The sequence below is a fragment of the Amphiprion ocellaris genome, chromosome 5 (assembly GCF_022539595.1).
Source record: "Amphiprion ocellaris isolate individual 3 ecotype Okinawa chromosome 5, ASM2253959v1, whole genome shotgun sequence".
NCBI lineage: Eukaryota > Metazoa > Chordata > Actinopteri > Pomacentridae > Amphiprion > Amphiprion ocellaris.
The window spans coordinates 32,933,777-32,960,258 of NC_072770.1; the positions used below are offsets into that span (position 1 = coordinate 32,933,777).

The following is a 26,482-nucleotide window of genomic DNA, read 5'->3' on the forward strand; positions in this document are numbered from 1 at the left end:
AGCTGGAAAACTCATAAAGTGACTTTAACATGGTTTTATGGTAATTTTTTTGTATTACCAATAGGAAAGTGTACACTGCCTGTCCAAAAAAAAAAAAGTCACCACCTGGGTTTAAATAAGCAAATAGGCAAGAGCCTTCCATTAGATAATTACTGCGGTGAAGAATAAAAATTATTGGCCTGCATCAAGCAAAGAAAACAACTAAGGAGATTTCTGAAATTACTGAAATCAGGTTAAGAACCATCTAACGCATTATTAAAACCTGAAGGATAGTGGTGAACCATCATCGTCAAGGAAGATATGTGGTCGGAACAAACTCTTGGATGATCGTAGGAAATCAATAGTAGAACTCACTGTGTTTAATCATGACGTTAGAGCATTTCCACACGTACAATGTGAAGGAAACTCAAAGGATTGGGACTAAACAGCTGTGTAGCTCTAAGAAAACCATTGATGAGCAAGGCTAATCAGAAAAAAAGTCTTCAGGTTGCTAGGTAGCATAAAGATTGGACTTTGGAGCAATGGAAGAAGGTCATGTGGTCTGATGAGTCCAGGTTTACCCTGTTCCAAAGTGATGGGGGCATCAGGGTAAGAAGAGAGGAGGATGAAGTGATGAACTCATCATGGCTAGTGCCTACCAGCCTGTGGGGGTTAGAGTTATGATCTGGGGTTGGTCAGGTTCAGCAACGTTATGTTCCCAAAGAATGAGGTCAGCTGACTACCTGAATATACTGAATGACCAGGTCTTTCCATCTATGGAGTTTTTCTTCCCTGATGACACGGGCATATTCCAAGATGACAATATCAGGATTCATGGAGCTCACATTGTGAATGAGTGGTTCAGGGAGCATGAGACGTCATTTTCACACATGGATTGGCCTCCATAGAGTCCAGACCTCAGCCCTGTTGAGAATCTTTGGGATGTTCTGGAGAAAACTTTGTGCAGTGGTCCGATTCTCCCATCATCAGAACAAGATCTCGGTGGAAAATTAATGCAACTCTGGACAGAAATAAATGCTGTGACTTTCCAGAAGCTTATCGAAACGATGCCACGGTGAATGTGTGTTGTTCTCAGAGCTAAAGGTGGCCCAATGAAGTAGTAGAGTGTGCAACTTTTTTTCTTTTTTTTTTTGGACGGGCAGTATATGATCGTGCTTTAAAAACACAGAAAAAATATGCATGCTTGCAAAAAAAAAAGGATACATTCTGGAAAATCACTGCACTATAGCTAGATAGAATAGAATAGAACAGAATAGAATAAAATGGATATTAATGTGGCATCACATTTTATGTGCTGAGGAGGAGCTTTCCAACTCTTGGAGGAATACTTGTCCAAAAAAAATGAAAATCACCAAAACTAGACATCCAATTTTTCTTGGATCTCCATGTACAAAGTAAGAGGAGGTGTTTTCTCACCGGTGTGCAGCCGTCGCTGTCTGGAGAGCTCTGAGGAGACGGAGGCTCCACGACGATGTTGGTCACATTGCAGGAGTAATCTCTGCTCTGCTGGACCAGCTGAAAAACAGGAAGCTGGCATCATCTGCTGTGCTCAGTCGTGTGTATTTGGGCGCAAATGTGCACACATCAAGAGTGTTTTGTGTGACAAGCCTTTGTTGAAGCCTATCTGCATTTCCTCTTCTCTCTGTGAACACGGTACACAGTTTATGAGCTTGTGAGCGTGTATATGTGCTCTGCAGGTGAGTACCTTGCCGTTCTCAGGCAGGATCATAGACTGGGAGTGGCTGAGCTGCTGCTTGGCATCATGCAGGGTGGCAGAGTTATGACTCTGGGCATCAGTGCTACTGAATGCCATCGTGCTCAGGGTGTCAGAGGAGACGGCACGCTGCATGCTCTTCAAGGACAAATGTTTGGGTGAGTTGTGAAAAGGTGGAACAGAAAAACAAGGGAAAAAGGGGCGGACAGTGATTTAAATGAAATACAACATGCTTCCACTGTATTTTATCTCTGCAGGTTGTGTTTAAAGCCTGTCAGTATTGATGTGTTTGTTTTCCTCTGATTAACTAAGCAAACTGCAGAGGAGTCATTGTCTTTATATCACATTTACTGTATATTTTAGTATTTAGCTGATGCTCCTGCCTTAAGCAAACACAGTGCAAGAGCATAATGAGCACAAACACCTCAACAATTAAAATCACAAACAATAAAACAGCAAGGAGCAACAAAGAGGTCAAGGCCCTATTTATTTATTTATTTATTTCCTATAAAAGCTCAAGATTGAGGTGAATTTGCTTTGAAGCTTAATTACAATAGAAACAATGATGCAAAGCTGATCAATTACCTCAATTTAATTGCATCATATGTTTGATCTGTCTTTTTTTTTAATATAAAATATGATTTCTACTGTTTGTTCAGCTTATAAATAACTTGTAAGTATTAAGACCACAAGCAGGAAATCATTTCTTTTTATTGCTATTTGTTCTTTCAGCTTTTCATTCATTGTTACGCCAATGATGAGGTAAATTGTTTGCTAGTGGGATCTTTTTCTCCTTAGTTAGTTTTGTTGCAGTGGATGTATTTGCTGAGGTATTTTTACAAAATTAGCAGCTTTAATTTAAAAGTGCCACAAAACGAATCTCTAACACGCTTGTTTAAATTCATCCTTGCTCCCATTAGTCAACAGCAAAGCTCACTGCCTCTCTATCAGGACTATAACAGGTTTTGTTATCTACTCTCAGTTCTCTCTCTCACAGTGGCAGCTATCAGGAAACATTCTTACTTGTCGAATCAGGTCGGAATTTTTCTTGTAAGTATTTTAAACATTTCCTCATTGGGGAAGAAATATAATGCAGCAGTAGTGCTACTTCAACAGTCATGTCATCTGCTTGTATGACCTGAACATTTCACACACTGGCAAATGGTGACAAATTGCGGTTTCCTGTAGACCTTCACCTGAAAGATAGATAGATATGTGCAGCTATACTTTACATGCAACATATTTAGGCTTAACAACCCGCCTGCTTGCACATATACAAGTGTGCACAAAAATGCACAAGTTCACCCAACTTCAACTTTTCATGCAGCAACAGCCATAATTAAGTACCCTTCCCAATCCCTGTAACCTAGTTTCAACAATCAGACTAAATATCCCTCCTAATGTTTGCCATCTCTTCATGCAAGGAGGATTAGCACTAAGAGCCAAATCTGCTCCTTTGCTAAGAGGAGGCCTTTAAAAGGGCTTTAAACCAAGTGCACCCACACCCCACTGTGATGCAACATGTTGCAGTAAGAACTGCTTGGGTAACAGCCTTTCTTTTTACACGATGAGTTGCTATTTCGCCACCTTAATATGCATAAATGCTGATCTCTGAGAATCTAAAGAGCGTAGCTGGCATTACTTTAATATATTCTACAGTACTACAGTGGAGATGCAGTTTTTGCAAATCTAGCGACTGGAGTTCATTGCTTTTCATGAGGAAAAGACCCTCCGTCAAAAGCCCTTTAAGCGCTGACAAAACACTTAGGATTACCTTCACAATCAGGCACACAAACAAAAATGACATGGAAAGCGATGTTGTCTACAGATTTTTTCCAAGTATAATAGGCCATCCAAGTAACATCCATGCATCTATGGATATTTATGTGCAGGTGGTACAAGATACAGTCTGCAAGCACAGCATGAAGGAGGGTTTCATCTCATGCAGTGACAAAGTCAAGCTGGTAGACAAAGTCACCAGGTTCTATGATGTCCCATTTTGTTAAGCAAATGCATCCTATTGTGCAGGGAGAATATGTAAAACTGATAAACGGTGCTTTATTCTTTGACTGGTGTTTTTTTTCCAAGGTGAACGTCAAGGTGAAATGCATTAGATGCCCTCTGGCGATGAAAGAGTGCAGCAGGTAGACAAGAGTTTTTACCTGTTTCATCTGCCAGCCACCGTCAGTATTCCTCTGGTGGCTCCCAAAGAGGAAATCAGGTGACAGCTGGAGAGGAAGAGACGAAAGACAGGAGAGAGGGGGGCAGGGAGACAAAGGCAGGAAACACATATAAACAGTTACTACATATACTTCATTTACCATTAAAAGACACTTCATTTTCTGCATAAATGACCTCCAACAAACACAACTTCAAGTTTCAGTTTGTCTCCGGTCTGGGTGTAGAGAATATTAACAAAAATCATATCTGCGGTTCCATTTGAGCTCCTTCATAAATGACAAACTAGACCTTGATGAAGAAACCATTTTAATTTTGTTTATTTTGGTTTTTTTTTTCCAGTGATGCAGATTCTGCATATTTCTATTTCAGATGATGTAGCTAAAAACTTGATGTAAATTCCTTTTTAAATTCCAAGTAACATCCATGCATCTATAGATATTTATGTGCATAAATGACCTTCAAAAAGCATTAAAGAATATGTCATTTTTGGTCCTTTTCTCTGTATTTGTGCAGCAGCAAGTCTGATCCAAAGTGGCAGCAATTTAGGCAAATTTCACGCCCACGCAAAAAACAGGATGCTGACAAATTTGTTCAGTTAAGAAATGAAAGGCCTAACAGTCACACCAGCACTGAAACTAGCTTCGCCAACATCCTGTCAGCTAAAAATGCTCTCTGATTGACTACCACAGCACAGGAGCACACACAAGTATTACCTGAAGTTAATGACAGGCAGTTGCCGCTCAGTAAGAGTGAAACGTGTTGCGTAGTACACAATTGACTCAAACACAATGATTTGTCACAGTCGAACGAGGTTACACATCACGCAGCTCCACATAAATTCAGTCAAATCAGCTTTTAACAACGTCAGTGCCGTAACCTCGGAAAAGCCAATACGGGTCAATCATATTACAACAACAGTCAAATGAAGCATATTCAGCTCACTGGACGGACATTTCCCATGTGTTGCCTAAAAAACAACACCAAATAATGGCATAGAACAACAATAACAACGCAGCTCAGTGAACAGCACTAAGTAGGAAACTAAAATGAACTCACAGCAAAGGTGCTCATTATGACAGGTCAAACAGTCGTACAATCCAGGCCAACTCTTGTGACTGAGAGCTTGTTTTCCCTTGGGTTGACGTCCTTCTGTCGTATCATGTCACGACACACTCTCGTCTGACTGTAAAAATGTAAAAACCATTCATCTCTCCCTCCTGTCTCAGCTCGTGTCTACTTCCCCATTCTAGAGGGAAGCTGACTTTATCAGCCGGTACAGTGAGTGTCATGTACAGCGGCTCAGCCAGGAAGGTGTGTGCTCGACTGAATAATCACACCACAACCCGGCACACATTGCCACATTAACCACTGTCCGACAGTATTTGTCTGAGAGAGCTGTAGTCAGAGACAGTGGTGGAAGAAGCACTTAGATGCTTTATTTCAGTAAAAGTAAATCAGACTCTTATTTTACCGTGACAGAAATGCACCAAAAGTAAAATTACTCAAAAGTAAAAATAGCAAGTTTTATGGTACCATGTTATATTGGAGAACTGGTATTACTAATGTTAAGGAATATGTTAATGTGTTAGATGGTGCTACTGTAAATGCTGTGTAATAGCTGAATTAAAAAAAAAAAAACTGTTCTCAGGCAGTGTGTGGGAAGAGATTTGATTTGAATGTGCTTAGGATAAAAACAAAAAGCAGCAAAGAATTATAAAGTGGAGATTGATTTTCAGACTATTTATTGCCACAAAAACCAACAGGCTAGCTGCTAGCATAAGCCAACTTAACCTGGCTCCAATTGAACTGGCACAGGTGTTAAACCACATGCGGCAACTGAGGTTATGTGGAAACAAGCAAACAAGCAAGTAGAGAAGTTAAAGTACGCAGGGGGTACTGATTAAATGTTAGAAACTTCTGCCAATTTATAGCGTAACAAAAGCACTGAGCAGTGATCCCACTGAATAAATAAAACCAGTGAAAGAGCTGGAGATCCACAGTTCAAGTTACTGTATTTATCATATCCATTTGGAACATGACAGATAGTACTGATGAAGCCTTTCGGATGGGGCTATAAGGTTAAATAAAACCTAAAACTTTGGGAACCACCAGCTTAATCAACAACAATGCACTATATGCCATTTATGTGCATTGCATAATTGGAAATACAAAGCAAGTGAGTGCACCTACGAAAAGAAACTGCAGCTAACGATTGTTTTCATTATTGACTAATCCTCAGATTATCTGCTCGATTGATGGATTAGTGGAGAAGAAATTTTCCAAATCCCTGGATGATGTCAGCAAATATGTTGTTTTGTCTGACCAAGGGTTCACGAAGCAAAAGCAGAAAATCCTCACAACCTGAAAATAGAAAAATTGTTGACCTTTTCTTCTGAAAAATTAACCATTAATCAATGTTCAAAATAGCTGAAAGAGGATTTCTGTCTATAAATCAATTGATCATCTCAGATCTATTGTCAAATATACTGAATATGTTAAGTTAAGGTATAAAGAATAGAAATATAATAATGTAAAATAAAGAATACAGCTACTGGTGATGCACTCAGAACTGCATTTGAAGGCAGCAGTGCTCCAGATTAGCTCACAATCAAAATGCTTAAAGGGTAAAATAAAAATCTAGACTAGATCATTCCTTGTGCTAACAAGTTATATGGGCCACATGTGTTTTAACACCTGGGTCATAAACCCATGTGGCTTGCAGTATGCATTATAAATAACCACTTCAGTTCCTGTTTGTTAATACGTGTAGCACAGAATAAAAAGTGACACATATAGGTCAACAGAACGCATCTGAAACTGACTTGATTGGGGAATCACTACTTTGATCATGTGGGTATTTTTTGATGAGCAACATTAAATTTGAAAGACTGACGCAACATTGAGGCAATGCAGCCTTGAGATGCAAAATGCTTATCTCTAACAATCTGGATCATGCAGCTAGCGTAGCTTCGCCACGTAGATGTCGTCATTGATCCGGCGGACGGGTCAGTGTCACTCACTGACAGCTGCTGCATAGATTCCAAAAATCTTTACATCTGAAACAACACATGTACGTGCTTGATTGAAACGTATAAAATTAACTTTAGAAAAAGTTGAAATTAATGAAAAAGAAATGAAATGAAATAAAGTATTTACTATGACGGCATCTGCACAGTCTGGGAGAGGTTAAAGGCAGATGGGAAGTTTCAGAGAGTGGTTTAAATTTAGCAAATGTTTTGTAATGTTTTGGATTCAACACACAGCCCTCTGCCTCCCCCTGTGTGGCCCTAATGGCTTCTGCTTATCTGCATCAGATGGAGAGGCATTAGCTTGTTATTACCTTGGAAGCGTGTGCCAGAGGACGGTCGATAGATAAATAAATAAGGTACACGAGTCTGTCAGTAAATTATGAGGCAACTACAGAGATATAATCTTCTTTTTAATTTGGCCCCACTCAGCATTTCTCTCTGCTTTAATCTGGAACTCTGTGCTGGTCTGGACGCTGTGAGAGATAGAAGCTGACAGCAGATTTATATGAGAGAGGTGGGCAGAGTGTGTATATATATGTGTGTGTGTCGTTGTCTCACTGCGGTTCCTGTCTGTTTGTGTTTACAGACGTCAAAGCACAGCTGTTCGCACTTAAAAATGTTACATAAGGACTGCTATTAATACTCTTGATCATGATTTACACCAAGGAAAGAGCAATAAGTTAAGAATATAAAAGATTCTTGACACTTCTGAAGAACCAAATTAATTATCATAAAAACTCACCCAATTACTTCGACTAAATACTTCCTTGGCGAGGAGTGTCATAAACATTAAGTCATAAAGTTCTGTACCTCTGTGGAAAAACCAGCTAGAAGTAGAAAGGACTCAAAAAATGTTTTCTGTGCAGTATGACAAAGAGAAAAATAAAAACAGCAGCTGAATTTCTTTGGTTACTTCTTGTACAAAAATTTTAAAAATCCAGAAACAGCATGTACAACAGCAAGGTGTTCACAGAGTGTTACCAAAAATGGAGAAAAATGATGACTCTAAGTACTACAGAGAGTTTACTACTTTCTGAATTTGTTTCCATACAAGTCTCTTTTCTGCTGTGTGTAAACACAGCCTGCAATTCATCTTGGATTAGCTGAAGGGCCCCTAATTTTTTGTCAAGTGACTGTGGACTGCAGTCTCTCATGGCTTTCCTTTCACTCTGAGAAGAGACTGTAGAATTTTTTAGTTTTTTACAGAATCTGGTTGGAGCAAACTATTTTTTTCATCAAATTTTTAAATGACATCTGGAATAAAATGATTTTGATGAAATACTGCGATTCTAAGCATCTCACACGGTGAGTTCAGGGGCTGGTACAAAGTTGAAAATCCAGTGATCTTCTCTGTTTTCACAGTTTCTGGCACTGATACATGTTTTTTTTGTTTCGAACCCACCAGTGGGTTTTGGGGCTTGGACGGTCAAAAAACAGGAATGTAAAAATATAGATAAAATAACCAAGAAGAAATAACACACATTGAAACATTCTTGGAAATACTGTACATTCTGTGGATGCTAAACATACCCCGACATGAACCTCAAAGGGAATCTCCAGCCTCAGAAAGTCCTCCTTCCTCCTCCCTTGTCAGTTTCTATTTTAGTTAATAAAAAACTAACATACGAGTGCTAGAAGCAGGTGTGTGTGGGTAAAACAACAGCAGTATCAGATCATGTGTTTTTCCAATTAAGCCACACAATGCTAATGATTAATCTGTGATCTCGAGAACATCCTCATCCTGATATCAGCCTCCCAAATCCTCACACATCCTGTGATCCTACTAGCACAAAAGGTGTTTTAAAATCTAATAAATCTGATTCAGAAGTAGCTCTTAAGTTGCATCAAATGGCATCAGGAAAGATGAATTTTACCAGCTCTTTGGAAGAACAGTATATTTACCCTGTGCATAGTTCCATTGCCAGCATCAGAAAGCGGTAGAGACAGATGGCTGGCGTCCCTGGGTAACGTCTGAGGTTGCACTTGATTGGCCTGCCAGAGAAACACACGCAGATTGTGAAACAGGAAGGTCTTAAATACATCCTTAGCTATTATTATTATTAAAGTATGGCCTCAAATGAATCTAGCTCTTCAGATAAACTAACAGCAGTTTGACAATATCAAACAGTGAACAATTAAAAATTTTACAAAGATGATATTAGGCCCTTAAGGTGTCAGTACGCTGCATCGTGAGCTTCCATTTAGTTACAATAAAAACAAGAGGTGGACATTCTGCAAAATATTTCCTGATAATTATTATCCAGGAAATATACAAAGTAAGAAATAGCAAATGACGTTGCTAAACCCTGATGTTTTTATCTTCATTTATTGTGTAAAGTAAACAAATGAGACATAATGTGTTAATTAGCGAGCTTATAGTTGCTGGTAGCTGGATTTAGTTACCTTTGGACAGACTCACAGTGATTATGCTCAGCTAAGCAGACCAGCAGCTGGCCGTAGATTTATACTTAACAGACAGATATGAGAGTAGCATTAGGCTTTTAATTCACCTCTATACACAAAAGTGTACAATTTCTACGAATGCCCAAGTACTTCTGCAAAGCTGCCTTGTGCAATCTGTAAAGGATCTTGAAGATTTTTGATTTCCAGTGGTGCTTCAAGTAGAAACGGAAAGCTACTAAGCCTCAGTGGAAACAATGTAGACTTGAAAATGTTAAGTCAACTGGTAAAAGTCAAGAATCCACAGTGGAGGTTAGCATAACCTGCCGGGACCTCTTTAAGTTCAATGTGACCCGATGCCAAAGTGAGAATACACTGTATAGAATATCTAACGCTCAGACATGAGTCGCCCCACGTAAACCAGACTACAGCTGTGGAAAATCAGTCCTGTGATCAATGTGTCTGTAACCCTCTGTGTCTCAGTAAAGAGAAAAATAAAAAGCCATCCAGGCAGCTCTCCTTTAGGTCTTATGAAGTTCTTTGGCTGAAAAGGTTCATTTTAGTGCTGATACAGTCAAACCATGTGAGCATGTAAATGAGCATTCTCTTTCATTCTACCCCCTGACCCTTTTCTGTCCTCTCCTTGGAGAGACGACACTTTCATCCTGCTCTGAAAAAAATGCCAACCTTTTCACATTTTTAGGCAATTTCAGTGCAAGAATAAAAATACGTGAATTCGGGAGGAGCAACTGGCAGCGATCCCGCTGTGTTGGCTGCTTCACCTTGTTGGTGGTTTGGCCTCGGGCCCGGCGGGGGGGTTTCCAGGACCTCTCCTTGCTGACGCTGTTGACGTAGTAGCATCGACCTGTAGCCGGGTCAGAGTACTGCTCCCACAGGTCCATGATCTGAAGAGGCTGCTGACCCGGAGCAGGGTTGGGTGGCTCCAGCTGTGACTGACGCTTCTCTGGCTGCATTTCAGTATAAAGAGGGGAGTCCTGCCAGGACAGCTGTGACAGGTAGGACTCAGTTGGGACCTTGAAGGCAGAAAGAGGTAAAGGAGGACAGAAGATAAAGAAAAAGAGGGAGCGAAGAGGAGAAAAATGCAAGAGAAAGAAGAGAGATTACTACTCAAAAAGGAGTACATTCACTGGGGTCTATTTTCTGCTGGGGATGAATACACATTTGGACTTTCTCTGTCAGCAGCAGGACCTCTCATCTTTACACAGTGGAGTCGGTCTGGACTTACTAGTATATGAAAAGACGGTCTAAATTCAAGTAAGTTCTGCGAGATGCTGAAACAACATGTCTGCCAAACGCACTGAAGAGGAGTGATGTTACTTTTAAAGGCAGAGGTTAATTTTACTGCAATTTTATATGATTTTATAAAAATAAATGTGAAAAAATTACTCAAAATTTTGAAAGCAGCCTCACTTTACTTTCAGTGTTCACAGCTTTTCCACAGTGTTGTACATTATTTGATTTAGATGCAGTGTGTAAACAAAAATAACAGCATAGGGAAGGAGCCATAAGATTGGAGCGTCTTGAACAAAGCCAGTCGTCCCAGTGTGAACGGAGACAGAAACCTCACAGAAGCCACAAAGAGAAACAAATAAATCTGACTCCCTCTTACTATTAAATAATTTGTCAGACTTTGGATTAAGATGGAGCTTATCGAAATGCGTGTGCTCACCCACATAGAACTACAGCAATAGCTACAAGAGAAGGAGATCTATAAATCCAGTGAAATTAACTGGAGGATGTACATGGAAGATCAGCATCCCACGGGATACAGCTGAGACATAATTCACTAACTGACTAGCTGGTTGATCCTGTTACATAACGCAGCATTTCAGATAAATGACTGAGGGAGCATGGTGTGTACGGACGCCTGTGCGTTTGCGTGTGTGTGAGGCACATGCAAAAAGGGATGTGATGGCAGTTTACTCCAGGGGGCAGCACTGGGCCTCACCTGAAGATTACTGCCCTGCTGCTTCCATTCTGTTTTCCTCAGCAGTTCAATCACGTCTTTTTCAACAGGGTCAAACGTGGCCACGTCTGATTAAAAATGCACAACAAAAAGCACTCCGATGCCATTTTAAAACTGAAAGCATCTTAAACTGCAACTAAATCACAGACTCTGATTCGTAGAGCATATAATATTGATTGTGACTGATTAACACTATAAAACTGATAAGGAAGTTAGTATAAATGTGCATATGGATAAAACCCTTTAATTTATTCAGTAAACTAATTGAACTTCCAGACATGAACCTACTAGTGCCTTCAAATAACCCTCAGCGCACAACATAGGGATGCTGCTGTTGTTTTGTGTGAATGTGTGTTTGTATGCATCCCAAACCCTTGCTCACCAAAACACATTTTGCAGTGTGTATTTTGGCTGAATTATGAATGAAAGTTTGTGTCAAAATGGACATTTTACCTTAAAATAGACGCATGATTGATGTTGTTGTTGTGCGACTCAGCAGCGTGACACTAAAATAGAAGGAGTCTCATCTATATTATGAATTACCTTGGTGTTTCCTGCATTAACAAGCACATTCTTTTTTCTTTTTTACTCTATTCAAGACAAAAATGTCTTTATTTTCTTTGTTTCCGTCATTCCTTCTCCCACCTCTTCTTCAGGTTTGACAGTGTCATCTTCCTTCGAGCTGTGACTGGGTAATTATTCACAGTAAGTTGCTTGCTCATAGTAGTGCCACCACAAAATGACCTAAGCAACTTATAGCAACTTAATCTGTAGATGGAAGATATGAGAACTGGTCTCTGCAGCATTGTTCTTGATCAGAGGTGTCAAACTCATCTTAGTCCACATTCAGGCCAGTTTGATCTCCAGAATCAGAATCAGAATCAGAATGAGTTTTATTGCCATTGTTCATGAGGTTCACAAACGAGGAATTTGACTCGGTGCAATGCTGCTACATTAAACATTTAACAAATAGTAGAGATAAAAATAAAGATAAAAATAAAGATAAAGTAAATACTATAATAAAAGCTAACATCTACTATAACAAAAACTAACATCTAAGTACACTGTACAACAAAAAAGTGACTAAGTGAATAAAGTGACCAGTAGCAGCAGGTGGTGGGGGCCACCACGTAGTGCAAATATTGTAGTGCAAAAACAGTGGTAATTGTTGATGAGTCGGTGCTGAGCTGCTGAACAGTGGGCCAGACCAGTAATAACGTATAATATACCGACAACTCCAAATTATATTTCAACAACATTATGCCTCAGTTTATCATTTGTGCATTACAACTTCTAGATCACAGTTTATCTACAAAAAGGCACAAACTTTTAGTCTCAGATATCTGGAGCTGAATGATTTAGCATTTTACTTTATGATCAAAACAACAAAAATCAGACAAAAAAAGAGAAAAAAAACTACAAAACAAGGCAAAATATTACAAAAATGAGACACAAAATGACAAACGATGAGACAAATGACACAAAACAAAAGAGACAAAAAAATTTGACAAAAAAGTTACAAAGCGACAAAAAATGGACAAATACGAGACAAAAAATAGACTAACAACACAAGCAAGACCAAAAAAACACAAAACGACACAAAACAATGTTTGACACCCCTGTTCTAGATAAACTATAACATCGTGTCCGGTCCAACAACTAATTAATGTAAAGTTTGGATTGTAATGTTTCATCTCAGTAGTTGGGAAACATAGAATAGGAACAAAAAAGAAAATAGCTGCTGTGGTAAACGTGCCACTGTCAGATAGAATTTCATCTGTTTTTGGCACAAATGTTTTGCATGAAAGGTTCAGTTTGTGTGGGAGCAGGAGTCTAGACAGCAGATGTTACATGTGTGCTGTGTGTCTCTGTGTGTGTCTCTCTGTGTGTGTGTGTGTGTGTGTGTGTGCAAGCTGCTGGTGTGTGTTTTGTGTTTCCTCATTCTCAGAAATTCATTTTCTGTGGCAGGCTGAATTTGACTGAGAATGTAATAGATGTAAGAGCAGCAAATTAACAACAGTTTGTTCAAGGTGATTATCTGTGTTGCTTCTTCTGGTGTGAAGCATGCTATGAAATCAATCTGATAATTTGGAAGTTTGTAGGAGGCTCTCTTCTGTTTCAGCATGAGAAGTGAAATCTATAAAAACGCTTAGTGCAGAGGAAATAAATGATCTATTCTGGGGTCTAATTTTAACAGCATGCGTCACTTTAACGATAAATCTGAGTGAGGCAGACCTTCCTGTCAGTGCAAATCTCCATAGCCTGATTCCAAAATTTTGTGGGAAGCCTTCATAGAGAAGCGGAAGCTGTGCTCACGGCATGACAGTGTATGGTTTCCTTATGAGTTGTGCTTTCATGAGCTTTACATTCAGTACTTGACAATTAGAGGCAAAAATGCTGCAAAATTATTTCAAATTCTTATCCTGAAACGGGTTAAATTGCTAAAAACTCTCCTCTAACCATCAAATTTACATATTTAGAAGTTGTTTACATGAAAAAATAGTGCCTTCATGCATAAAAATGGCATAGTAATTACAGATCTATGAATCTGAAAATTGGTTCCCACCTCTATCTCCACCCACCTCTCCATCGCTGCTCACCCTCAACTCTGCTCAAACACCTTAAAACTGCTCTACTCTTGTAATATTGTGGTAATTTAGTCACACATGTTCACACTGGAAACTGAATCTGAAGAAAAATAATGATACAGAAAGCTCCACACTGCAAGTTGACAGGACTGGCACCTTAGGTTTGTTGACGTCGGCAGGCTACGCTATAGTTTCAAGACAGAGATGCTGTTATTTGGCTCATGATATGTCCTCTAACATATAAAAAAAACCAGCATAGAGACATGTTATCAATAATAACAACTTCATTTTCATTGAAGAAGTCTTTAAAAATTCCCAATCAGATATTTCCATGTTTAAACTCAAACTAATTTTACTTCCTGAAGGACTAAAATTAAATGTATTTGAAATTCATCATAAGTGAGGCTGCGTTTACAAAAAGGGCCGGCACAAACGTGTGGTCAGAGACTGTTCTCTGGTTGAAAAACAGGGAGTTATGGCCGGAATGTGGCTGTGATAATCCTGCTTACTGGTATTAAAGGCTCGAATGAGGAGGGTCCTCAGAGAGCAAGAGGGACAGAGGGGGAGGAAGAGACAAGAGATGGAAAAAGAGCACTGTCATTTCCAATGAGATAACATCTATCCAAAGTCGGAAGTCGCTTGCCCACGCACAGTTCAGTAGGAACAAAGTGTATTTGGGGAGACAGCTCGGATACTCGGCTGTGGGAGTTTCCCTAAGCTGACAGAAGGATAACCTTGAGTATTCCTCTCCTCAGCAACGCCTTGTGTAATCCCCTCTGATGTAATACAGGGAAGCTCTGGCGTCACCACAATGCTAACTTGATTGCTGCTCTCAGAGGATTATTAAGGTCAAGCACCAGCGTAAATCAAATACAGGCTCATCTCGTGGGATTCAAACAAGACCCACTAGGCTTTTTATAGTAATGTGATATTCCTGTTGTTCTGCCTGAAAACACTCCTTCATTATATTGGAATAAAAATAAAAATGCAGCACAAAAATGTTTAGTTTAAAACAGCAGTGCAGAATTGTATAATTTACATTTACATTCACCATTTAAGCAATTGCTTTTATTAAAGTTTTGTATTTGGTTTATTAAACTTTACCCTGCGTAGTCAAAGTGTTAATAAAAACACCAGCTGGATTATTATAGTTTGGGAGTTATGACCTGCAAATCCATGAGATTAGAGATTTTGCCAATGAAAGAAAGTCAAAATGAATCTAATCCCACTCTTCTTCAATATCTGCTACATACAATGAATTCTTCTATTCTGTTTTCCATAATTTTCCTTCATTGTTCTCTATACTAATTATCTATTATACTTACTAAGAACTAATCAGATGTAAACATTGACTGCCTTAAACCGGTCAAACCCTGATTACTGTTAACAGCAGCAGGTTTGTTGTTTGTGAACAGTGTAGAGCATGTGCATCTAAAAACTGCTGTATGTGTGTTTTGTTGCCTTGACCTTTTCTTTTGAAAGATTATGCAAACCAATTTTTGACAATCTGTCAGAAATGTTAAATTAAACTCAGTGCTTGCCTTGTCTTAGGAGAAATACAAAACTTAAATGGCAGAATATAGTTCAAATAAAACACTTTTTCTAACTTTACTGGAACAACTGAGTATTCTAAGTATTTATACATGTACACTACCGTTCAAAAGTTTGGGCTCACTTAGAAATGTCCTTATTTTTGAAAGAAAAGCGATTTTTTTAATGAAGATAACATTGAATTAATCACAAATCCAGTCTAGACATTGATAATGTGGTAAATGACCATTGTAGCTGGAAACGGCTGATTTTTAATGGAATATCTCCATAGAGGTACAGAGGAACATTTCCAGCAACCATCACTCCTGTGTTCTAATGCTACATTGTGTTAGCTGATGGTGTTGAAAGGTTAACTGATGATTAGAAAACCCTTGTGCAGTTATGTTAGCACATGAATAAAAGTGTGAGTTTTCATGGAAAACATGAAAATGCCTGGGTGACAACAAACTTTTGAACGGTAGTTTAAAATCAAGCACATCTGATGCCAGCTAACTGAGACATGGAGGTATGAATGGATGAGTATCCAATGTTACTGAACACATCCTGAGTTCAACTTGTCTAAAATAAAAGGCACAAGTTTTTGTTAACCTGGCTACAGTGGTGAGAAGCAACTATGTGCTCCTCTAACACTGTACTTTAGTAAACATGTGGCACATTTTTATTTCTATTCTACTCCGTTCTTCTACTCTGCTATATTTCAGAAGGTAATACTGCCCTCCGCTGCATTTACACATTCGGCTCCCACACTTAGCAGTCACATTTCTGATTAAGATTATGCAAAAAAAGTACCAGCATAAAATACATTCATTATTTAGGATTAAAACCAGCAGTTCCCATAACAGTTGAAGCCTCTTAAAAAAATACAGCATCTGGATAAAGCCTCTTATGATACTGCGGATGAGTTTATCAGTTTCTCCAAGAGAGCTGTTACTCAAAGCCATTTTATTGTTTTTTATGATATAACTGGCTGACGTCTGCTGATCAAATATTTCAGAAAATATCCAAACAATGATTAAAGATTTGTCATATCAAAATGTGCTTTTCCCCTAATGTTGGTTGGGAACCTCAGGACTAAACTACTGACTGTAGAGAGTATAACATAGTAAAACTACTTTAGCATCAGTCTAAAATACTACCACTGATTAATCAGTATTCAAAATCTAAACATTTAATATTACAATCAACACTCATGATGTCCATTTCACATCAGAAAAAGCACTTTTTCTTTAGGTGCTTGAAGTATATTTTTCTGATAATACTTTTGCATTTTTTAAGAAGGATTTGAATGTGTCACTTCTACTCACCATAAAAGACGGTGAGTTCAAATTCTACATAAGATTTAAGAAACACAGGTTCCAACAGGAATAGCACGTTTACTGCAAGGCTTTGTGCTTCATTCAGATTTATTGCTCAGATTAGATAGTTTTTTATTTTGGCTATTCACATTATCTTTGGGGGCTGCACAGTGGCTTGGTGGTTATCTCTGTCACCTTGCAGCTAGAAGATCCCCGGTTTACGTCCCGGCCTCTTTCTGCATGGAGTTTGCATGTTCTACTTGTGCATGCATGGGTATTCTCCTGGGTTTTTTCCAAAAATATGCCGGGGCTAATTGGTAACTCTAAATTGTCTGTAGGTGTGAACGTGAGTGTGATTGTTTGTCTGTATATGTGGCTCTGCGATGGACTGGTGATCTGCCCTTCGCCAAGTCAGCTGGGATAGACTCCAGCCCCTCTTGACCCTAAAGAGGATTAAGCGGTGTATAGATAATGGATGGATGGACATTATCTTTAAATGTGGTAAGTATCAGGTTCCAGCATGAACTATTCACAGTCCTGACCTGACCCACATGTCCAAAAGAACAATAACAAAGACATCACATACTGTGTTACTGTAAGGTAAACATGGAGGCCACTGAAGTCAGTATCTATAGCTTCATTTTTAAGCTGACATGCAGCAGAAGCCAGTGAATTTCTGGGCAAATGAAGATGAGGATAAGGAAAATGAGAGCCAAATTTTTAATTATAGCTGTTTTTTAAGAAATGGCTGCCACTTCTGTATGGAGGTGTGTGTGAATGTGTGGTTAGAGCCAGGAGAGGTGGGACTGTGGTGTGAATGGATTAACTCAAGCAGATTTCATCCACAATTTCAGGATGTTGAGGTTTACATTTAACTGCATCTGTCAGAACCTCTCATACCAAGACAGTCAGCTCAGGTGACACATCTGCCAGAGAAAGCACGTAGGATTGTCTTGTATTGACTGGAAACAGGGTTGGAAACTGTCTAACCTGTCTGTATAACCGAAAAAGTCGTAGATTCGCCAAGTGAATCCCATCAGTGCAGAACTATGATGAATGTCGATCTAGAGTGATGTGAACATTGCATGAATTCTGACATTATTTAGCAGACTGAGATTGTATTTAAAAAATCTGATCTGTATCTGATTTAACAAATGGATAAGGATCAAATCAGAAATCAGGAGATCAGATTCCATGTGATCTGAGCAAAAAAAAACCCACAGATTTTGGCGGCACTCTTACTGCAGGTGGAAGAGGAAGCATCCTACAACTCTCCAAAGAACTGCAATGAAGCAGAAATCACTTCAAAAACTCCATAGAAAGTTCACAGAAAAAAACACTGTCAGGGAAATCACAATGGCCAGATAGACAAATACTCTACCGAAATTCCCCTTCACCCTTTTTTGTGCTTTTTTCTGTGTGAACCAGATGCTTAAGTAACATCTGTGTGAGTTTTATGTTTTGCTCTACGTACCTGCAGATGATTCTTCTTGCCTGAAGCTCCCACCATGTCCCACTGGCTGCACGACTTCTTCGGAATCTTGTGATTGACGCTGCTGAAGCCGCCGCCCACCTCATCGTACGGATTCTCCATCATGTTTTCAGGCAGGTTGCTGGAGCTCTGGCTCCGAGTGATCATGGGGACCACCCTGGGGTTGGATGGCGCTGTTTGAGCCGTGGAGGCTGCAGAGGACCCAGGGACCATGAGGTGGCCTGACCGGGAGGTGGACGAGTTTGGGGTAAAGTTGAATCCAGAGAGGGGCAGGGTGGGGAAGCGGCCTCCACCCATGCTGGCGGCGTTCTCCATCCCCTGGAAGGCACTGCTGGAGTTGAGGTTTTCCATGGAGCGATAGATGGGCTTGTTCACTGCAGGAGGAAGATTAAAAAAAATCTCAGCTCAGTTCTGAACTTATTTGGCTGTGAGTTTACAGTTCTACTCTTACAGTAACTGCAACCAGAAAGCTACACGATTTCTTATCCCTGTACCCAGACTGTCTTTCTTGCACTTTACCTTGGCGCTGTTCATTGTAGGTCGTCCCTGCCGGGCTGGGGGAGAGTGAAACCCGAGGCAGCATCCTGAAGTTGGAGTTCAGTGAGGCAGACATGACCAGGCGCTGTGGCGAGGGCAGCGGGGCAATAGGTACCTCCGTCACATATGTGGCAGGAACATACAATGGCTTTGTTTTACTGGCTGCCCCAATCCTCCGCACCTGTCAAAGAAAAAACAGGTTTCCAAATGCTTTTGCTATTTTCTCCCACATGAATCCACTTAGTCCGACCAAGCGGCAACAAACCCAGCTGAGGGCTGAAGTCAGTGTGGAAATATCAGTTCCTGTGACTTCCAGCAGATGCAATGAGAAAACACTCAACATCTCTTTTGAAAAACATTCCCCACAAGATTGTATGGCAGCTGATGTCCATTTTTCTGATGTATTTCTTGGGGTAGTTTGACACAACATACCCTGAGAAAACAGAAATCTGTCAACCAACTTTTTGCTATAGAAAGATTTATAGCTAATTATAAAATATATCTCATCTCTCATGTCTATTTTATGCTATAACAAGTCATAACACAAGTTACTCACCAGGACTGCCCAAAAAAGTAATTTGGGGTTTTACAAGATTTCTGCATTCATGCTTTTTGGTCAGCTCCTCAATATTTGATCCTTAAATCTTCTCAGTAGACTTCAATGTGTAATAAGAGAATTTCTTCATTTTGTCCACCCTTGTCTTTAACTATGCTTACTTGAATTTGTCAGAGCATCAGTATTATTACTGCAGTGCATCTACCTGCAGTAAGTAATAATGTGGTTGTAAAGTAGACAAAGGACAAGTCAGTTGAAATTCATTTTTCACACCGTAAACAAATCCCATAAAAAGACCAAAAGTGAATTGCACTTAATAGCAAATATTCCTCTTTTGCAGCTTTATGGTTTATTGCTCTGTGCCATAGAGCTACATTGTTTTTCACAAACTATTAAAAAAAAACCACTGCATTGGTTAAAAGTTCCTCTAAAGGCACAAACAGTTTGTTTTGCTGCAGTTTTACATACACTGTCTTAATGATGTCAATATTCACAGTCATATCAGATCTGAGGTTGAAAATTAGCGTTTTACTCCTGTTTAATCCCCTGAACCGCAAAACCTGCTGGCAGGATTAAAAGGAATGTTATCTCATTTTTAAAAATCGCTAAAATGACACCTTCTATCAGAGCCAAAAACTGCAAAAACAGAAAGAACTCCTACATTTACAAACTTTCTCACGATCCTTACAGTCCTAATCATGTGTGACATACCGTTTCAAATGGAAATTTCACCAAATTTGAGCTTAAAATCAAGACATGTCATGGCAATCAATTTATTATAAATGTCTACACAGACCACATTTTTGAGTTCTCTCTATGTTCACTCATAGTTCTGCTGTGATTTTTATATTGCAGTGAAAAATAACACCAGTGAGTAAAAATGCAATGGGAGCAAAATAAGAATTAGATCAGAAAAATAAAATTCTGTACTGTTAATGTATTATAGTCTTCAATGAGGACCAGAAACTGAGACTGACACTGTGTTGGTTTCAGTGTTTTCATTGGGTTTGTTTACAGTAAAGATAGCACCAGTCTTTTTTTTCAACTGAAACCTTCCAGAGACCTGCAGGATGTTGTATGTACTATATCCATGCTTTTCTAACATTTATGGTTCAACTGGAACAAGAAAAACAAAAGATGAACAGCTTTCTCACCTGCCACCAGTCAGCATTGGTCTTCTTCAGGAGAATAAACCGTTCGCCCTCTCTTATGCAGACCTGCCGCCCGTCTGCACCTCGGTAGTTGTAGTCATATTGGGCCTCGAGGACCACCGTACCGCTGGGGACCCCACAGACCGTCATCCCTCTGGGGGTCACCACAGGAGCTGCAGCAGGCTGCTGATGCCCCACAGAGCGACGCCAAGTACCAGACAGCATGGCTCTCCACGCAGTCCTGTTCAGCAAGCTTTGCTGGGATGTGTGCAGGGCAGGCGAGACTGGAGCCAGGCCAGTGCCATGTCCTGAAACAGGCACGGGGGGAAATTGACACAGATACACAGACCAGAAAGAGAGAAAGATTACCAAAGCTGTGAGATGGCAATGGAAAAATTTCACCCAGTGATGAGTAGATTCAAAGGAAGAAAGTATGGATTTTTTTGTGCGGCAAATGGAAGTCCATGTTAATCTGGGGGAAAATCACCTAAAGTCAAGCCAAGTAAATTTTATTTATATAACACATTAAAAAACAACCAAGGGTGACCAAAGCACTTTACAGTTCAAAACAGAAAACAAGACTTAATCTGTGAGGAAATATACAGAGCAAGATAAACAATGGCATATATCAAGGTGTCAACACTCAACTACAAGTAAAAGCTGGAGGGTACAGATATGTCTTCAGCAGGCACTTAAAGGTATCAAGAGAGCGAGCGGTTCTAATTTGAACAGGTAAGTGGTTCCACAGACTGGGTTTAGCCACAGAAAAGGCTCGGTCGCCTCTGTTTCCGAGTCTGGATCTGGGAACTTTAAGGACCATGTGATTGACCGACATCAGCGATAAACCTGCAGCATGGATATGTAAATGCTCATAAACATAAATAAATCTAAATTTTGCACAGTATCTTTTTTTGTTCAAGAAATGTCTTTTACTTGTAAGAATGCTAAATATGCATTGGTTTCAACTCTGTAAGCGTTTTTTGGAATGTTGCTCAGACTGAGCAAGATATTTGAACACATTACCTCAAATTTTAAGCACTTATGGTAGCTATTTTAACTGCTTTGTAACAGAACAAAAATATTAGAGAAATAGTTTGACCACTGTAAGGCTACAGCCAGCAGCTTGGTAGATTAGCTCAGCACAGTGGCTGTAGTTATAGGGGGAAGTAGCTTGTCTGGTACTGTCCAAAGGTAACAAAATTGGATTACATGCACAGATAAAGTTCATTAATTAATACACTAGATCTTATTAATTTAACCAGTAAAGAAAAAAAAACACAAAAGTATGAAAATGGGAACTGATAAATATATGACTGATTAATCGATTAATAAAATGACTGCCGTTAAAAGTTCTGCCAACTGGATCACTTCTGTACTAGACTGAAGTAACAAACTATGAATGACAACACACAGCAACAATATTTGTGAATAACACAAATACATTTTTCCCCCACTTCCAACTTCTGTATACATGCCAGACATGCCAGAAGATGAAGCACAGATATCTGCACACCACCACGGTTAGCCACTTTCCCATTGTCCTTTCATCCTCTTAGAACTAAGAGACCCATGTGAGTGAATAACTCATGCGTTTGGAGGATGTAAGGAGTGCAGCAAACCCAAAATAGCATCTGTCTCAATCTCTCCACCTGAGCCAGCATCCCCAAGCTAAACCCTTGCTTTACCCAAGCCAGGACCCGCTTACATAAGAGAACATCGAACTTTCTGCCAGACACATAGAAATACAGCCTCACACAGTACATACACTAACCCACCCCCACAAACACGCACACTTGTGCAAACACACATTTAGACGCACGAGCAAATGGGATCGTCCCCAGATACCTAGCAACAGTCACAGTCAGATGTAACCCATTTCAGAGAGAAAAGGAGAGTCCAGAAAACAAGACAACTAAACAGTGCAAAAAAGGAAGGGATTGAGGGCTACATGGGAAAAATACAAATAATAAATTCAAAAAAATAAGAACCTCAGCAGGAGAAGAATGGTTGAAGCTGGATGAAGCTGTGAGCTGATGGAAGACAGAGCAGGGATAGCTGGCTGAACCTTGATAATCCCACCGTTATTAAAGCACAGGAATGGATCTGTAACCCCCACAGCTACAGAGATTTACAGTAAAACCCCTCTGCACCAGCATATGGGCAGAAGGACTGCCTGCCTGGATGGCTGACTGGCTAACATTGGCAGGAAAATCATTGCAAGACACAAGAGCTTTTCTAAGGCACTTCATCAAAATCTAATGAATCAGAACAAATACCGTTCCACATTAATTTGCTATGATCTCTTTCTCAAACTACAAGCATGGCTAGCTGCTTAGCTGGTGAGGTAGCTGCAGCACAGTAACAAACATGTATAGGCTGACAAATTAAAGGACAAACCAATGTAAAGGGTCTCAGTAAGGTGTTGGACCACCACATACTGCCAAAATAGCTCTAATATTGATTTTCCAAGTCTCCGGAGCTCTACTGGAAAGATGAACACCATTCTTCTAAAAGATATTCCCCATTTGGTGTTTAAAGGATGGTGGTGGAGACAACTGTATAACAAGTCCAAAATCTCCTCTAGCTGGTCATTTGGGTTGAGATCTGATGACTGTAAAAGCCACAGCATGATTCGCATTATTTTCATACTTAATCAAGCCACTCTGTGACCCCTCATGCCCTACAGATGGATGTACTTCATTCTTGAACAGACCACTCCCATTAGGATAGAAATGCTCTACCATAGGATAAAGGTGATCACTCTGACACATAACTTTGCACTGATATGAAGTAACGGTTCCCTCGAAGGGAACAATTGGACCCAAACCAAGCCAGAAAAATACCCCGGAAAGTGTAACAGAGCTACGCTGATCCCATCACTGCAGAGGTCAAGAGACAACATCGTTGGTTTTGCTTTGAGTAATGTTGGACCTACAAGTGATGAAATATACACAAAACATGTTGCTAGCTCTTAAACATGTCTAAAAAGGTTTTAATTGCTTCCTACACCCAAACAGGTAGTTATTTTTTTTCAGGATCTAGTTAAAACACTGATGTGGTTATGCAATGCAAATGCCTAGAAATAAACATCAAGAAGTTTTAACTGAGTTTTTTTTAAGTATGCTAAAAGCCACTTCTTCATTTTTGTAAAAAATGGCTGCTGACTGTATTTACCTAAAAATTAATTTCTTGTGACTGATTATATCTACGTTTAGGAGCTTCCTGTGTGTTAATGCTTGTAGCTGTGTATGCAGGCAACATAATGCGACATCAGACAATAAACAACATCAATGGCTCTTCATGAAAACAATGAGGTGCTAAAATGCTGATAAGTAGCATCTTACAGTTGGTGGTTCTAGTGTTCAAAGACATTTTCAGAACGTTCAGATGAGCTAGGGAGGGACACAGGCAAAATCAGAAGTACAAGGCGAGCGAGCAAACAGGAAGCTGCCTCGACACGCACAGGTTCAACCACAGTTTGGGTCATATCCTCTTCATCTTGTCATTTGCTTTTCTGACAGGAGACATCTTTAGTAGTACAGTTACAGTGTGAAATTGTCCTTGAAACAGCCACTAGAGTCAGTTTTGATGCATGCAGCAGTACTTAAAACAAGTAAGGATGAGTTGCCCTGTCATCATATTAGACTACAAAACTGAGCCTCAATGCACAGAGTAGCAGTCGTTTTATCGGCTTGATAATCCTCATGCATGGCTTTAGGAATGTGTAATTTACAATTTAGATGAGCCGGCAAAAATGACAACATACCTCTGGCTTAAAGAAAGGCCAAAACATACAGCAATAACTGTTCATGAAGCCTGTTCATGAGCAAACAGAAAGAGCTTTAGTGATGCTACTGCACACGTACTTTCCTTTTCCTGTTTTTCACAGAGCAACTGGCTCATAAAAAAAAAGAGCAAAGAAAATGCTAAACAGAGTCTGGATTCAACCAAGCATTTAGGCAGATTCAGTAACTCAGTATCATAAATTCACATATCTCCATGGGCACAAAGCTTCTACACAGACAGTGGAGGCTTTATCATGTTGTGTGCAAATGAGGCTGTTAGAGCAGGGTTAAAGCCCTTAGTTGTGTTATTCTGGGTTTTGCTATGAGGCTCCCAAAGGGCAACAGCTGAGCCTGTTAGACAGGATACATCAGGAATGGGCTTTTGTCATTTAGATATAGATGTTGCATCTGATTCACACCAGCAACGAACATGGCTATTTGACTAAAAACAAATTAAAATAACTTTAAAAAGCTCCCATTACTACTACTGAATATGGGATTTAATTTAACTTATTTATTTTACAGGTGCAAATTGTGATGATTCCAAATGAGGATCCACAAAAGGGAATATGAGGCCTGACTGTGTTTCTATTTGCGGGTCACATAGCAGCAGAGAGGGCCACTGGCATCACACACCCCGACATACAGAGAAGGCCATATGGTGTCAGAGACGGACACAGACACCCTGTCAAGGCTGTTGAGAGGCTACAGTAGTTTGTGCCAGGGACTGAGGGCACAGGGCATGTGACGTGGTATCAGCAACACAAAATGAGGGGATGGATGGAAAAAAAAAAAACAGAAGGCAGAAATGAAAAATAAGTGAAGGGAGGAAAACTCAAGAGTGATTTCTCTGCTGCCTGTGCTTGAGTGCTTTCACTCTAGCTCCATGTGCATGCAAGTCAGGCTGGGTTGAAGAAATGGAAGTTATACAATCTGTGCATGCATGCGAGAGAAAGAGAGAGAGCGACTCACCATGGTCCTGAAGTAAGAGAGCGTGTCTTCGTCAACAAGGTCACCAGCTCACTCTGTAGTCAGATCCATGCACCCGATAGTCTTTTAACATAAGAAAAAAAAAAAAACAAGATGAGAAAACATTTGCTGTGTGTTTAAAAAAACATTGGACTTTTAAGGAAAAATTGGGGCAGAAAATCACACAGGCTAGTAGCTGTGTCCTGCAAAAAAGGCAAATACAACCTCTCTCTCCTTCATTCATGTATACACAAAAACACAGTTAATCCTATGCAGCCAAATTATCCTGCCTCCACTCACTGAACCCCTGCTGACCCTCCCCTCCCTCATTTAGCCAGCATTTCGCCTAAGAGATGAAAACAGAGGGAGCGTCATAGCTGGCTGCAACCTATTCATGGAAATAAACCATATTTTAACTTGAGGAATAAGAACACAGTGAGGAGGGAAACCAGACCGAGAGACATATTGTGTGCCGACCAAACCAACACGACCAGGGGTTCAGCTAATTGATTGAGTTATTGATCCAAATGCAGAGCTGAGTGGTCAACTGTGCCACTGGACATCAGAGACACACAACCCCATGGATGTTAGCAGAGAAACAGAGAATGCTATTTTCATCCAAATCACCTCAGGTTTTTTCTGATGTCGAGGTTTTACAGGAATATACAATGATTCACATGCCTCATAGAGAATGGGGTGCTATGCCACCAGTGAGTTTCAGTCAAATCAAAAATCCGGAAAGGCCATTGGATTAAGTTCTTTAGGGATTATAGGCCCTCATGGTGGTTTTGTTTGATTTAATCAACAATTTTTCAAATCATACATACATTTTCACATTTACTTCTCTACTTCCAGGCACTCCTAGAATTCATTTCTTTCCACAGTAATACAAAAAGAAACTTGAAGCCTGATAATCCACAGTGAACAGTTGGTTAGAAGCTTCAAGATCCTTTAGACATATTCATGAACATATAGTTTTTGAACAATAATTTGTGTCTGTTATAGTTTTATCTTTTTTAAAAGACAGAATAAGTTTAGCCATTCTACACAAGACGTGTGCTCAATTTTCTGTGTTTGCTGAACATTTCAAGTGTCTTCACTGACAAGAGTGACATAATCACACTCCTACATGTACACGTGTTAACTTCAGATTTATGGCGAGCACAGAGAAATTTCCCTCATTCAGCAGACGAATGTGAAAACAGACTTCTGTTGTCAAACCCTGCACGTATATCATTCTGGGTGGT

The 26,482-nt window shown here is 39.8% G+C and overlaps 1 protein-coding gene across 4 annotated transcripts in view; it reads right to left on the bottom strand.

Annotated features, from left to right (window-relative positions):
- Window positions 1–26,482, bottom strand: part of arhgap9 (Rho GTPase activating protein 9) — a 49,946-nt gene that overhangs the window by 12,660 nt on the left and 10,804 nt on the right. For 3 of the 4 annotated variants that reach the window (XM_055010560.1, XM_023282931.3, XM_023282933.3), the window contains exons 2-10: window positions 25,239–25,319; window positions 20,485–20,789; window positions 18,757–18,955; window positions 18,220–18,611; window positions 10,107–10,358; window positions 8,827–8,916; window positions 3,877–3,942; window positions 1,706–1,852; window positions 1,417–1,515 (exon numbers count right to left, since the gene is read on the bottom strand). In XM_055010560.1, the coding sequence (XP_054866535.1) occupies window positions 1,417–1,515; window positions 1,706–1,852; window positions 3,877–3,942; window positions 8,827–8,916; window positions 10,107–10,358; window positions 18,220–18,611; window positions 18,757–18,955; window positions 20,485–20,706 (1,467 nt within the window). In that variant the 5' untranslated portion in view covers window positions 20,707–20,789; window positions 25,239–25,319. The remainder of the gene's footprint in view (window positions 1–1,416; window positions 1,516–1,705; window positions 1,853–3,876; window positions 3,943–8,826; window positions 8,917–10,106; window positions 10,359–18,219; window positions 18,612–18,756; window positions 18,956–20,484; window positions 20,790–25,238; window positions 25,320–26,482) is intronic. The other variant, XM_023282934.3, reaches the window with a different exon arrangement.